The following is a 14,238-nucleotide window of genomic DNA, read 5'->3' as shown; positions in this document are numbered from 1 at the left end:
GAGACTCATCATCTGCGGGCCAGGGGCTAATTAGCATTAGTAGCAATTTAGCATATAATCTTTTCGCTCCCAGTCCTACAGATGGTTAGCTAACTGGCTGGCTAGAGTACAGTGCTACTCAGAGCCCTGATCATTGCAGCTGTCATCAGCTTATCCCTCTCATCCAGAAACCCTCATTTATCCTCCACAGCGACTGACAGTGTTATGTAATAGCATTAAACTGTGGGATGGACAGCCTGGTGCTGAGCATTAGTGCTGTTTGTCCAGTCTAAAAAATGAACCAGGAGTAAGATAATTACTGTGTTAGTGATTGATTCACAACTCCTCTCTGTAAAAGCACCATTGTAAAATGGATCCCCGTCAACTTGATGACCACAAACACAGTAACTTCCCAGAACCCTTTGACTCTATAAACAACATGACACCTTAGACATTCCCACAACTAAGAACTCAAAGACTTTGCAGTTGACCACCAGAGGGTCAATGTCAGATAATGTTAATAGTAGCTCCTTCCACATAGTCTAGGCTAGATTAGGGTTGTAAAGGGAGGGTATATTACAGGAAACCTTTGACATTTACCAGTCAACTACCAGAATGTTGGTATCTATCAAGGACTTTAAGTAATATATCAAGATACCTAGCTGCTCTTTTGGGTAACTTAGATTATCACAGGTTTCTAAATCGTCTCTGGTCCTCTGTGTGGCCTTAACACATAAAATAGATGAACAAATATAAATTTGATTTTAAAATAAACAAAATGGCTTTAAAAAGTTGTCAAATATTATTCTATATATAAACTTTGTGAATACCATTGGTGTTTAAAGGTAGACTCCGCGATATGATGTAGATGCAGAACGTAAACAGGATAGTGGGTCAATTTAAGCAACAGCTAAGAGCGTTGAAGCGTGAGGGTCAACTTCTCTGCTGTTTTGGTGCCCTGGCTACCATGCTGTGAACAGCGTGAAGTGAACATGTGCACATGCACAGATACTGTGTGTGACAGCGAAGTATTGTATCGTGCTCATCTCAATATCTCCGGTGCTGCTTGTGGCAACGTCATTTTACGTCAGTCTACATGAGGGTTTAATATGAGGGTTAACACCGGGGGCAAACTACCTGCCCTCCAGGACACCTACACCACCCGATGTCACAGGAAGGCCATAAAGATCATCAAGGACATCAACCACCCGAGCCACTGCCTGTTCACCCCGCTATCATCCAGAAGGCGAGGTCAGTACAGGTGCATCAAAGCTGGGACCGAGAGACTGAAAAACAGCTTCTATCTCAAGGCCATCAGACTGTTAAACAGCCACCACTAACACTGAGTGGCTGCTGCCAACACACGTTGACACTGACTCAACTCCAGCCACTTTAATAATGGGAATTGATGGGAAATGATGTAAATATATCACTAGCCACTTTAAACAATGCTACCTTATATAATGTTACTTACCCTACATTATTCATCTCATATGCATACGTATATACTGTACTCTATATCATCGACTATCCTTATGTAATACATGTATCACTAGCCACTTTAAACTATGCCACTTTGTTTACATACTCATCTCATTTGTACATACTGTACTCGATACCATCTACTGTATCTTGCCTATGCTGCTCTGTACCATCACTCATTCATATATCCATATGTACATATTCTTTATCCCCTTACAAGACAGTAGTTTTGGAATTGTTAGTTAAATTACTTGTTATTACTGCATTGTCGGAACTAGAAGCACAAGCATTTCGCTACACTCGCATTAACATCTGCTAACCATGTGTATGTGACAAATAAAATTTGATTTGACGTGTGTGTGTGTGTGTGTGTGTGTGTGTGTGTGTGTGTATACAGTGCATTAGGAAAGTAATCCGAACCCTTCTCTTTTTCCACATTTTGTTACATTACAGACTTATCCTAAAATGTATTAAATACATTTGTTTTCAATCTACAAAAAATAACCCATAATGACAAATTGAATAAAAGGGTTAGAAATTTGACATTTATAAAAAATATAAATACTTTACTTAGATGAGAAATCAGGCCCTTTGCTATGAGACTAGAAATTGAGCTCAGGAGCATCCTGTTTCCATTGAGCATCCTTGACATGTTTCAAAAACTTTACTGGAATCCACCTGTGGTAAATTCAGCTGATTGGACATGATTTGGAAAGGCACACCTGTCTATATAAAAGGTCCCACAGTTGACAATGCATGTCAGAGCAAAAACCAAGCCATGAGGTCGAAGGAATTGTCCATAGAGTGCCGAGACAGGATTGTGTCAAGGCACAGATCTGGGTATGGGTACCAAAAGGAAAATAGCATTAAAGGTTTCCAAGAACACAGTGGTGTCAAACATTCTTAAATGGAACTGAGAAATCGAGGGAGAAGGGCTTTGGTAAGGGAGGTGACCAAGAACCCAATGGTCACTCTGACAGAACTCCAGAGTTCCTCTGTGGAGATGGGAGAACCTTCCAGATGGACAACCATCACTGCAGCACCACCAAATCAGGCCTTTTGGGAGTGGCCAGACAGAAGCCACTCCTCAGTAAAAGGCACATGACAGTCCACTTGGAGTTTGCCAAAAGGCAGCTTAAAGCCTCTCAGACCATGAGAAACAAGATTCTCTAGTCTGATAAAACCAAGATTGAACTCTTTGGCCTGAATGCCAAGCATCACGTCTGGAGGAAACCTGGCACCATCCCAACGGTGAAGCATGGTGGTGGCAGCATCATGCTGTGGGGATGTTTTTCAGCGTCATGGACTGAGACTAGTCTGGATCGAGGGAAAGATGAACAGAGCAAAGTACAGAGAGATCCTGGATGAAAACCTGCTCCAGAGTGATCAGGACCTCAGACTGGGGCAAAGGTTCAACTTCTAACAGGACAACAACCCTAAGCACACAGCCAAGATAACGCAGGAGTGGCTTCGGGACAAGTCTCTGAATGTCCTTGAGTGACCCAGCCAGAGCCCGGACTTGAACCCAATCTAACATCTCTGAAGAGAAAATATAGTGGCTTGCGAAAGTATTCACCCCCCTTGGCATTTTTCCTATTTTGTTGCCTTACAAACTGGAAATTAAATTTATTTTTGGGGGGCTTAAACAACATGCCTACAACTTTGAAGATGCAAAATATGTGTTATTGTGAAACAAACAAAAAATAAGATAAGAAATAAGACAAAAAAAACAGAAAACTTGAGTGTGCATAACTATTCACCCCCCCAAAGTCAATACATTGTAGAGCCACCTTTTGCAGCAATTACAGCTGCAAGTCACTTGGGGTATGTCTCTATAAGCTTGGCACATCTAGCCACTGCGATTTTTGCCCATTCAAGGCAAAACTGCTCCAACTCCTTCAAGTTGGATGGGTTCCGCTGGTGTACAGCAATCTTTAAGTCATACCCCAGAATCTCAATTGGATTGAGGTCTGGGTTTTGACTAGGCCATTTCAAGACATTAAATTGGAGGTCGACCGAATATGATTTTTCAACGCCGATACTGATTTATATATTTTTTAAAATCTGAAATAATGTATTTGTAATAATGACAATTACAACAATACTGAATTAACTTATTTTAACTTAATACAGTGGGGCAAAAAAGTATTTAGTCAGCCACCAGTTGTGCAAGTTCTCCCACTTGAAAAGATGAGAGGCCTGTAATTGTCATCATAGGTACACTTCAACTATGACAGACAAAATGAGAAAAAAAAATCCAGAAAATCACATTGTAGGATTTTTTATGAATTTATTTGCAAATTATGGTGGAAAATAAGTATTTGGTCAATAAAAAAAAGTTTCTCAATACTTTGTTATATACCCTTTGTTGGCAATGACAGAGGTCAAATGTTTTCTGTAAGTCTCCACAAGGTTTTCACACACTGTTGCTGGTATTTTGGCCCATTCCTCCATGCAGATCTCCTCTAGAGCAGTGATGTTTTGGGGCTGTTGCTGGGCAACACAGACTTTCAACTCCCTCCAAAGATTTTCTATGGGGTTGAGATCTGGAGACTGGCAAGGCCACTCCAGGACCTTGAAATGCTTCTTACAAAGCCACTCCTTCGTTGCCCGGGCGGTGTGTTTGGGATCATTGTCATGCTGAAAGACCTTGCTGATGGAAAGAGGTTTTCACTCAAAATCTCACAATACATGGCCCCATTCATTCTTTCCTTTACACGGATCAGTCGTCCTGGTCAATTTGCAGAAAAACAGTCCCAAAGCATGATGTTTCCACCCCCATGCTTCACAGTAGGTATGGTGTTCTTTGGATGCAACTCAGCATTCTTTGTGGGATTTTTGCTCACCGTTCTTGTGATCATTTTGACCCCATGGGGTGAGATCTTGCGTGGAGCCCCAGATCGAGGGAGATTATCAGTGGTCTTGTATGTCTTCCATTTCCTAATAATTGCTCCCACAGTTGATTTCTTCAAACCAAGCTGCTTACCTATTGCAGATTCAGTCTTCCCAGCCTGGTGCAGGTCTACAATTTTGTTTCTGGTGTCCTTTGACAGCTCTTTGGTCTTGGCCATAGTGGAGTTTGGAGTGTGACTGTTTGAAGTTGTGGACAGGTGTCTTTTATACTGATAACAAGTTCAAACAGGTGCCATTAATACAGGTAACGAGTGGAGGACAGAGGAGCCTCTTAAAGAAGAAGTTACAGGTCTGTGAGAGCAAGAAATCTTGCTTGTTTGTAGGTGACCAAATACTTATTTTCCACCATAATTTGCAAACAAATTCATAAAAAATCCTACAATGTGATTTTCTGGATTTTTTTTCTCATTTTGTCTGTCATAGTTGAAGTGTACCTATGATGAAAATTACAGGCCTCTCTCATCTTTTTAAGTGGGAGAACTTGCACAATTGGTGGCTGACTAAATACTTTTTTGCCCCACTGTATGCACGTACCACTTTTCCGTTTATTTTTTGAAACAAGTAATTTTTTTCATTTAATTTCACCAATTTGGACTATTTTGTGCATGTCCATTACATGAAATCCAGATAAAAATCCATTTAAATTACAGGTTGTAATGCAACAAAATAGGAAAAACGCCAAGGGGGATGAATACTTTTGCAAGGCACTGTAGCTGTGCAGCGACGCTCCCCATCCAACCTGACAGCTCTTGAGAGGATCTGCAGAGAAGAATGGGAGAAACTCACCAAATACAGGTGTGCCAAGCTTGTAGAGTCATACCCAACAAGACTTGAGGCTGTAATCACTGCCAAAGGTGCTTCAGCAAAGTACTGAGTAAAGGGTCTGAATACATATATATATTGTTTTTATAAACAATCGAATCAATTTTAGAATAAGGCTGTAACGTAACAAAATGTGGAAAATGTCAATGGTCTGAATACTTTCCAAATGCACTTTAGACATGACTGTAGACATGAAAAGAATGCTGCTCTGTTTTTACCTCTGCTGCATCACAACATGAGCTTGAGACTCAGACGTTGAACTATGACTAGGAACAGAATATGATGGAACCCTTTTTAATCATTAAAATAACTGTCCAGTGTTTAGGTTTCTGTGAAATATGACCTATAATGAATTATAAAACTGGTTGTTTGGATCCTGGATGATGATTGGACGAGCAGCGTTCCAAACCGTGCTGTATTGGCGGTCACAAAAACACCTATGCCCACTAACAATTCCATCTGAGAATTTGTCCTGCACCTCCATAAAAATTATTGTTGCTGTCTGAATTCATGCATTTACTTCAACTCGCACATCATTTCCCCTTGCTTCCAGCCTAGCATATAGTTTGGTATAGCGGGGGTAAATATAAGCCTTGCCTGTCTGACCTCAGAAACAATGTTTAACTGTTGTATTTTGATCTCTGTAGTAGCATACATAGATTGAACAGTGCCCAGACGAAAGGAGACAACTTTTTCCTGAGCCAGTCGAAATCACACATCAACGTCATCATCACAAGTAAACGCCAATAGAAAAGAAGCTCAAACAAACTAAAATGCAGCCGGTGTACTGTCATTCCAGGTTCAATGTTTAATGTCACTGAGTTAGCTGAAGTTGGCTAGCTAGCAAGTGACAAGTACATTATCCAGCCTGCATAGCAACTATGCAAAAGGAATTAACTATTGGGTCTCATCTGTAGCAACATGACCAAAATAACTAACAAGATTTGTCTGGACTATATCTTCTGGAGGAAGAATTAAATTGGATGAATTTACTTATCAAAATAACGTTTTAATAAAAATACATAATTCATTGTTATTTTAATATGCTGGTAACAGTTTTAGAAAAGCAGTAAGGCAGTGCTATATCATGGTGCCGGACCCACAATGCCATTTACCTGTGACTGTATTCATGATACAGCACTGACACTTATCCTTATTGCTTAATTAAAATAGGAGTTAAATCATGTTCCTTAAATGTCCTACTCTTTGAAATGTGTAGTTGTCTAAAAAGCACCATTTTACAAAACAAATTTTAACTGACACTAAAAAAAAAAAAAACTGTGTACTTTAGTGTATTTATACTTGGGATATCGCCTTTCAACATTAAAAGTTCAAAAAGGATGTCTTAAATTATGTCAAAAAGCAACTTATGTGTTGGTATGGTCTGGGCGTACCCCAATAACAGAATGGTGTGGGCGTATACCGGTCTTGTAAAAATATCCAGAGTGCTGATTGGCCAACTCAGCCAATGAGCCAACATGACATGTTATATAAGGAAATAGCATTTTTGAAACGTCTGTTTGAGATGGGGTTTTTGAAGTGGTTTTTTCCCCAATTTATGTTTGGCCACAAATACAATAGGACGAGTAAACAACAATATTTGGGTATGAGTTAACATAATATATGAACTTTTAAAAGAGAGATGTTCACTGGACAGTTACTTTAATCACTTTTGGGGCAATTGGAATGAGATATGATTTGGCTCAGCTCCATATACATTCAATTTGAATTACATGTGAATATTCTAAAATCTGTATAAAACAACTTTCCCACCAGAGATGTTTCCATCAAACTGACTTTTTGCAGATAAAAAGCTGTGCGTGATGACAGTGCACATAATTACTTTTACCCTTAAATTCCCATGTATGAAAAATACAAGTTAAATGGGTTTCCATCCAACTTTACTGATGGTTTTGTCACAAAAACTGTTGCGCTATATAGCAAATGTGTCCACCCTAGTCTTGTCACATGCGATCTAGCCAACAGCACGCAGATACAGTAGGCTACCTACATTATGAGATTATTATGGATAAGAGCTTTGTATTCTTTGTATTTGTCAAACAGCAGCCAAGCATCGATAATCATGTCACCAGAATAAGATCCTGAATATTTATTGGGAAGGAGCATCAAGCTCATCACCGTCCACTTTCACCACCCCGTGAAGAACATCTTATTTCATCTGTAGCCTAATAAACTGCATGCTTCCTGAGTCATAGTGGCAGGACCAACACAACATATCATCACGACTCCCAAGTTTACCTCAAAATGATGGTTATTATTTCAATATTTGCGCATAATGGCGTTTCCACCACCATTTCTCGCATAATCCATTTTACCGACACAAAAAGATCCCATCATGTTGAATTAACAAATTGTCTGTCTGTATATATAAACTTGTACCGGTATTTAATGTTTCCATCAGCCCAGTTGGGACTTTTTTTCCATGTGTCAGGTAATTCATCTGCATGAAATGGACTATATAGTTAGATGGAAATGTGGTTGGTGATATTGTATATCCTGAAATATGAAATTATCATACAGTACTACAATTTCATTAATCTACTTTCTGTTGTTGTAATGTTAGGTGCTTACCTGGAGGGGGCCACACCCACTAGATTAGGCCCCAGGCCCCTGAACAGAGAGCGGGCTCCTTCTTTCTCAAGAATCAACCTGAAGATAAAAACAGAATTCCCTTACCCACCACTCACAAATATTCACATTATTTTCACTGAAACTTTAGTGGAGTTCATAACAATGAACTAGGAATAGGCTCTGCCGAAAGACTTCCAACAACAACTTGTAGAGAGAAAAACATGATGTATGATAGGAGTGATGGGATATATCCTGCTGCTGGGGTAGGCTACAGATCCCCAGACAGGCCTTTTCCTGAAGGTAGGAGAGAGAGGGGCGCTTTAGGAGTTGGATTTTAGTCCACATGGCGCTGCCTACCAAGGAGACATGGGCCAGAGCAAACAACAACAACATGGGGTTTTGTGTGGAGGGAGGGATCCAGCAGCCAAACCCCATGGGGGGATAGGGGGTAAACCGGAGGACGTGTAAACACCCAAAATAGACCAGCTAATATTTACTCTCTGGTTTCTTGAGACTTCTACACGTTAGACTACTTAGAACTGTTTACTGTGAAGTTTAATGTGCAAAGCTAGAGGGCAATGACAGTAATAAATCCAAAACAATCTAAACCAATAACACAAGCATAAAGTATAGTATTTGTAATGTTTGATGGTTAACAATAAACATCCCTAGACATTAAAATAAAAGCCTACGCATGTTTGATCTTGTGAGCTGATAGACTATGTTAGTATGACAATGCTAGTAAATCAAGTTGTGCAGGCAGAAATAATACCCACTTGAGGCAGTGCAGGGGTCCTGGAGGGGACATGCGTGCTACGCTGGGCCCATTGACGGTACTGAGCTGCACCCCAGACACGTAGAGTGTGATGTGGGATGACTGTAGTCTGGTCTTCACCACCTCCAGAGGACAGGTCAGGATGGCTCCTACCGTTCCCCCACACCTAGAAGAGAGCAGAGAGAGAACAGGGGGATGGGAAAGGGTAGAGAGAGAGAGCGTGTCAGAGCAAACAACCCACACAAACTGATGGAACAGCTACAAGGACAGATGTAGAATTGTGTGCTTTTTTGAGGTGGCAGCAAATATTGCTCAGCTGCTTGAGTAAAGCAGCAGACAAACTGTCTATTTGGAAGGTGCTGATTCCATTACAAAAATACACAGTGGATGGAATCCAGAGGATCTGGGGCTTGTGGATCCGTGTGGAGACTAGGGGAGGCTTGTGGATCCGTGTGGAGACTAGGGGAGGCTTGAGGATCCGTGTGGAGACTAGGGGAGGCTTGAGGATCCGTGTGGAGACTAGGGGAGGCTTGAGGATCCGTGTGGAGACTAGGGGAGGCTTGAGGATCCGTGTGGAGACTAGGGGAGGCTTGAGGATCCGTGTGGAGACTAGGGGAGGCTTGAGGATCCGTGTGGAGACTAGGGGAGGCTTGAGGATCCGTGTGGAGACTAGGGGAGGCTTGAGGATCCGTGTGGAGACTAGGGGAGGCTTGAGGATCCGTGTGGAGACTAGGGGAGGCTTGAGGATCCGTGTGGAGACTAGGGGAGGCTTGAGGATCCGTGTGGAGACTAGGGGAGGCTTGAGGATCCGTGTGGAGACTAGGGGAGGCTTGAGGATCCGTGTGGAGACTAGGGGAGGCTTGGCGAGTCAGCACAGGAATGCCCTCCATCTGAGGACAACAGTTCTCGGCTGGAATGAGTAAGTGCAATAACAAATACTTTGTGCCCGTACCTTTCACATACCTAATTTGACCTAACACTTTCCAAAAGCACACAAATGACTAGCCTACCATTGACTTTGAGTCTGAGCTTCTTTATAGGAACTCATGAATAGGACATGGTTTTGAACGCAATGGGAGCGGGATGATTTGAAAGAAGTAGACTAAGTTCTACGAGTCCTTTGGGGGAAATATGGCGAGTAGAAAGTATGTGTTTATAACCTAGCCCCGAGCAATTGCCCTGTGTTGTATCGTAAACTATGAAAAGAGTGTGAATGACAAGAGTGTGAATGACAAGACAGTGAGAGAATATTTTCAGCCAAACCCGAGTAGATTACAGATACAGGCCTAACTCTGTTGCTATGATGGTTGATCATTAATCCATACTTCTATTGCGGCAGATACAGAGGGAGATGGCCACAGTAAATAGAGGTGGAACTGAGGGAATCCGACATACACGCCTGGCACATGTGGACTGCGACAGAGCATGAGCACTGTGGAGAACATTAGAAAAGGTAAACAACGGGAGGGTGCAGGGCTAAACTATTTCTTCCTTACCTGGGACCAATAGTCCTATGACAAGCTACTGATGTTATTTTGAAGGAAAGGAGACCATGTCTAGGCCTATTACTCAATATGTCTGTCAACTCTTATGTTTATTTATTATGAGTTCAATAAAAAAAGATAGGAGACAATAAAAGACTTGAGATGCAGCCAAATGTTCTGGAAACCCGCATGACACAGTTACAGGGAAGGGGCTCTCCGATTAAACTCAACGCTACGATTTACGATGGAGTTGAGCAGCGACTACTGTGGGCTGCCTGGATTTCCAACATCACATAAAAATAGGTTTTTATTTAAAAACTACCGATTTCAGCACCCAAAGAACAACCCGCATTTACACAGGACAAATACAGCACGCCAAAAATAGTACTGTGTAAATGACATTGTACTGTGTAAATGCAGGCTATTCTTTGGGTGCTAAAATACATTTTATTTTATAAAAACGTAATTTTATGTGATGTCGGGGAACTCCAGCCCTGTTGATTAGGCTACTGCCCATCCTGAACTAACAACAACAATTCTGGAAGGAATATGGAGGTACACTAATGTATTGATGTCAAGTTACTCTCATACCACATACAGTAGGGTTCTTCCAACCCTCCCTGAGATATTACACAACTGGTTGTCTGAGCTGAAATTGGCCATGCGCCTTCGTTTACAAGCATTCAGGAGCTCTCTTGCTCTCTATTCATCCATCTCTGTCTTTTACCATGAGTCTGTGAGCAACACATGCAGGAATGCTTCTTGCCCTGAAGCCTCAAGCTCAGCATGCGCCTTCACAAACTACAGCGAACCAGCTGAAACGTGAGTCCTGAAATCTTCAACATAATCTTTAAAACACCCCATCTGTTGGTCATGCAATTGTCCATATGAATGTACATAGTAAGAGTCTATATAACAAATCAAGTCCTCATCTAGCCCTTGGTCTTGACTCTCAGTTCCATTACAATACACATAAGAGTCATCGGACAAAGGAGTCTTCTGTATGGGGAAGTTTTGTTAAAAGCCCCGACTCTCAGTCTGAACATTAACAAGCATCATTGAAGTACAGTTTTGGAAGCATAAGGACCTTATATTTCATATCAGCATCCAGCAAGACTTTTTTCCTTCTAAAAACAAAAGGCTAAATTGATACACACCTATATAGGGTTAGTGTTCCCACACTGCCATATCTCAAATGTTACAGCCATGTTTGTTGAAAGCATAGCTAATTAGCACAGGTGGTCCCTATCAGGCATGATCCAGACACATGGGTGTAATGAAAGAAGGCTGGTTAAAACAGGGTACAGTAAGTGTTTTTTTTGCATTTATTAAATTATTTGTAAATTATATGAAAGAAGAGGGCTTTATGTTTCTAGAACCTTCGAATCGATTCACGTTTTGGTGGAATATTGGCTGCCAGAGCCAGGCTACCTCTGAAAATAGCATACCGTGGACCTTAAGGAGTAACGTTAACATTAGGCTCTTTACGAGCACATCTTGGGCTAGCTCGCTACAATGTCACACTGACACAGTGTGAGCATTACTATTTATTTACCATTACAACTTCGGGCTGCGTAGCTAGAATGGTTTAATCGGAGAATAGTTTCCCCATCGGCTGTGGCAGTTCAGGTAATTTATAGCTGACCATGGTATGACCTTGGAGTGCATTTGTTTTGGTTCTGACGCCGCAACTTAATCAGATGCCTATGAGAGAAACCCCTTTACATCCGTGAGAGAAACCGGATAGTTTACGGCTTACCATAATGTTAGACCCCCGTATTTCTTTAGTTGCACGATGAGCTCAGTAGTTTGATAGTAAAGGATGCCAGGTAACGTTAACATTAGATAACGTCAGAATACGTGAAATAAGGTCAAAACAATGGCATCCGAGCGCACGTGCTGAAACAAGTGCATCCGCGTGGGTTATGGCTAATAGTCGGACAATGGTAATAACAAAACTCGTATACAATTGAAGAGCTGGCAATGTTGTGGGTGAAAAACTTCTACATAGCACCGGAAAAAAGATTTCCCTACCAAAACCAGACAGCTATGTCATTGAATTCAGCTAGCTAATGTTAGCTAGCAAAACAGCTGCTGCAGGCACATCATCGTGGATACGTCTAGACTAGCAGCATCTAACGTGCTAGCCAACTAGACATCTTTGCATTTTATATAGCTTGCTAGCATGATGGTAACTAACGTTACACTGGACTGTATTACTAGCTAGCGATTAGCCATGATACTCACCCTCCAGCAAACAGATGAACTAAGGTATCTCTCTGACTCATTCTGTCTCATATTCCCAGGACCCGGACGCAGGGCACCACTTTGGGTTAGGAGACAAGGGGGGCTGACGAGAAGGAATGGGTAACTTATTGATCACTAGACCAATGCGCCGTGTTGTGGAGGTCAGTTGCTAGCAAAAGCGAGTATATGTAACGCGTTAGCTACAGTAGCTAGCTTCCCAGGCTAACCGTTGCCTTCCCCTGACTGAAAACTTCGCGATCACGACAGTGACTTTGCGTCTCTTCCGTGTTAACAGGGATATTATTTTGCCATGGTTGATGTATTTTTCTAGTGAATGAATCCAATTCGGTGTGATATACTTATACCCCGACACACCTTCAGCCTGACTCTTACATTGCTCGCCTTCACCCCTTGCCTCACAGAATGCTACAGCGACAGGTCAGAATGTTTATCGTCGAATGGGAAGCCGCAAAACAAAGGCTGTGATTGGCGGATGTGTAGCAGTACATTATTTAATCCCGCCCCATCACTACTTTTTCACGTGATCAGGTTTTGAATGGAAGCGTGCTTTGCTACAGCATGTTTCAAATCAATCAAATACAAATTGTATTGGTGCATACACTATATAAACAAAAGTATGTGGACACCCCTTCAACATAGTGTATTCGGCTATTTCTGCCACACATGTATAAAATCGAGCACACAAGCCATGCAATTTCCATATAGACAAACATTGGCAGTAGAAGGGCGTTTCTGAATAGCTCATTGACTTTGAGCTTGGCACCGTTCCACAGGTCAGTTTTAGGCCCTGCAAGAGCTTCCTAAAAGTGCTTGTATTTTGCATATGTTATCGCAGGTGCATCGAAATGCTTGTGTTTTTAGCTCTAACAGTGCAGCGTACCTAACAATACAAAACAATATACACAAAATGTAAATTAAGAAATATCCGAACGAGCAATCTCAGAGTCTGGAATATAACTAAATGTATGTATACGAGGGTGTTTATAGACAGTAGGCTATAAATAGGACAGGTGTGTACAGCAGTAGTTCTTTACAGTTGATTTATTTATTTGTAATTTTTATGAAATCTCTTGAGATATACCTGGTTTTCAAGTGTCCGAATGAAAAAAAATGAACCTGCAATACTTAGTAACAATAATAATATGGCAACTACTGTTGCATAATAATAATAACTGTAATAATAAAATAAATGAACATTAGTAGCATAAAACGTTTTATATAACTACTAATAGGCCTAGAAATAGTACAATTACTGCTACAACTACTAATACAACTACTTAAACAAAGTACCTATAATATACACTGAGTGTACAAAACATTAATAAAACCTTCTCTTTCCATGACATAGACTGACCAGGTAAATCCAGGTTAAAGCTAGGATCCCTCATTGATGTCACTTGTTAAATCCACTTCAATCAGTGTAGACAGAGGGGAGGAGACAGGTTAAAGAAGGATGTTTAAGCCTTGAGATAATTGAGACATGGATTGTGTCTGTGTGCCATTCAGAGGGTGACCGGGCAAGACAAAATATGTAAGTGCCTTTGAACGTGGGTATGGTAGTAGGTGCCAGGCGCACCGGTTTGTGTCAAGAACTGCAACACCGTTGGGTTTTTCACGCTCAAGTTTCCCGTGTGTATCAAGACTGGTCCACCACCCAAAGGACATCCAGCCAACTTGACACAATTGTGGGAAGCATTGGAGTAAACATGGGGCAGCATCCCTGTGGAACACTTTTGACATATTGAGTCCATGCACCGACGATACATACAATACATACAATACATACATATTTACACATATCTTCACATGGGGATGTTTCTATTAGTTGAAACAGTTTGATCTTAACATCACTGTGTGATTTTAATGGCCTGATTTCTATAGGTAAATTATTCCAGTCAGTTGGGCCTGTATCTTAAAGATCTT

At 41.2% G+C, this 14,238-nt stretch overlaps 1 protein-coding gene across 1 annotated transcript in view; it reads right to left on the bottom strand.

The window, feature by feature from the left end:
- The window catches only part of LOC110504118 (solute carrier family 25 member 36-A), a 31,045-nt gene extending 18,266 nt beyond the window's left edge, over positions 1-12,779 (bottom strand). The window contains exons 1-3 of the mRNA XM_021582945.3: positions 12,295-12,779; positions 8,565-8,729; positions 7,789-7,866 (exon numbers count right to left, since the gene is read on the bottom strand). Coding sequence (XP_021438620.1) covers positions 7,789-7,866; positions 8,565-8,729; positions 12,295-12,335 — 284 coding nt within the window. The 5' untranslated portion in view covers positions 12,336-12,779. The remainder of the gene's footprint in view (positions 1-7,788; positions 7,867-8,564; positions 8,730-12,294) is intronic.
- Positions 12,780-14,238: the final 1,459 nt, after the last annotated feature.

Source organism: Oncorhynchus mykiss, chromosome 24 (assembly GCF_057628025.1).
Source record: "Oncorhynchus mykiss isolate SJ-2025 chromosome 24, ASM5762802v1, whole genome shotgun sequence".
NCBI lineage: Eukaryota > Metazoa > Chordata > Actinopteri > Salmoniformes > Salmonidae > Oncorhynchus > Oncorhynchus mykiss.
The sequence above is the reverse complement of the archived record's forward strand: the minus strand, read 5'-3'. Positions and strand labels throughout refer to the sequence as shown.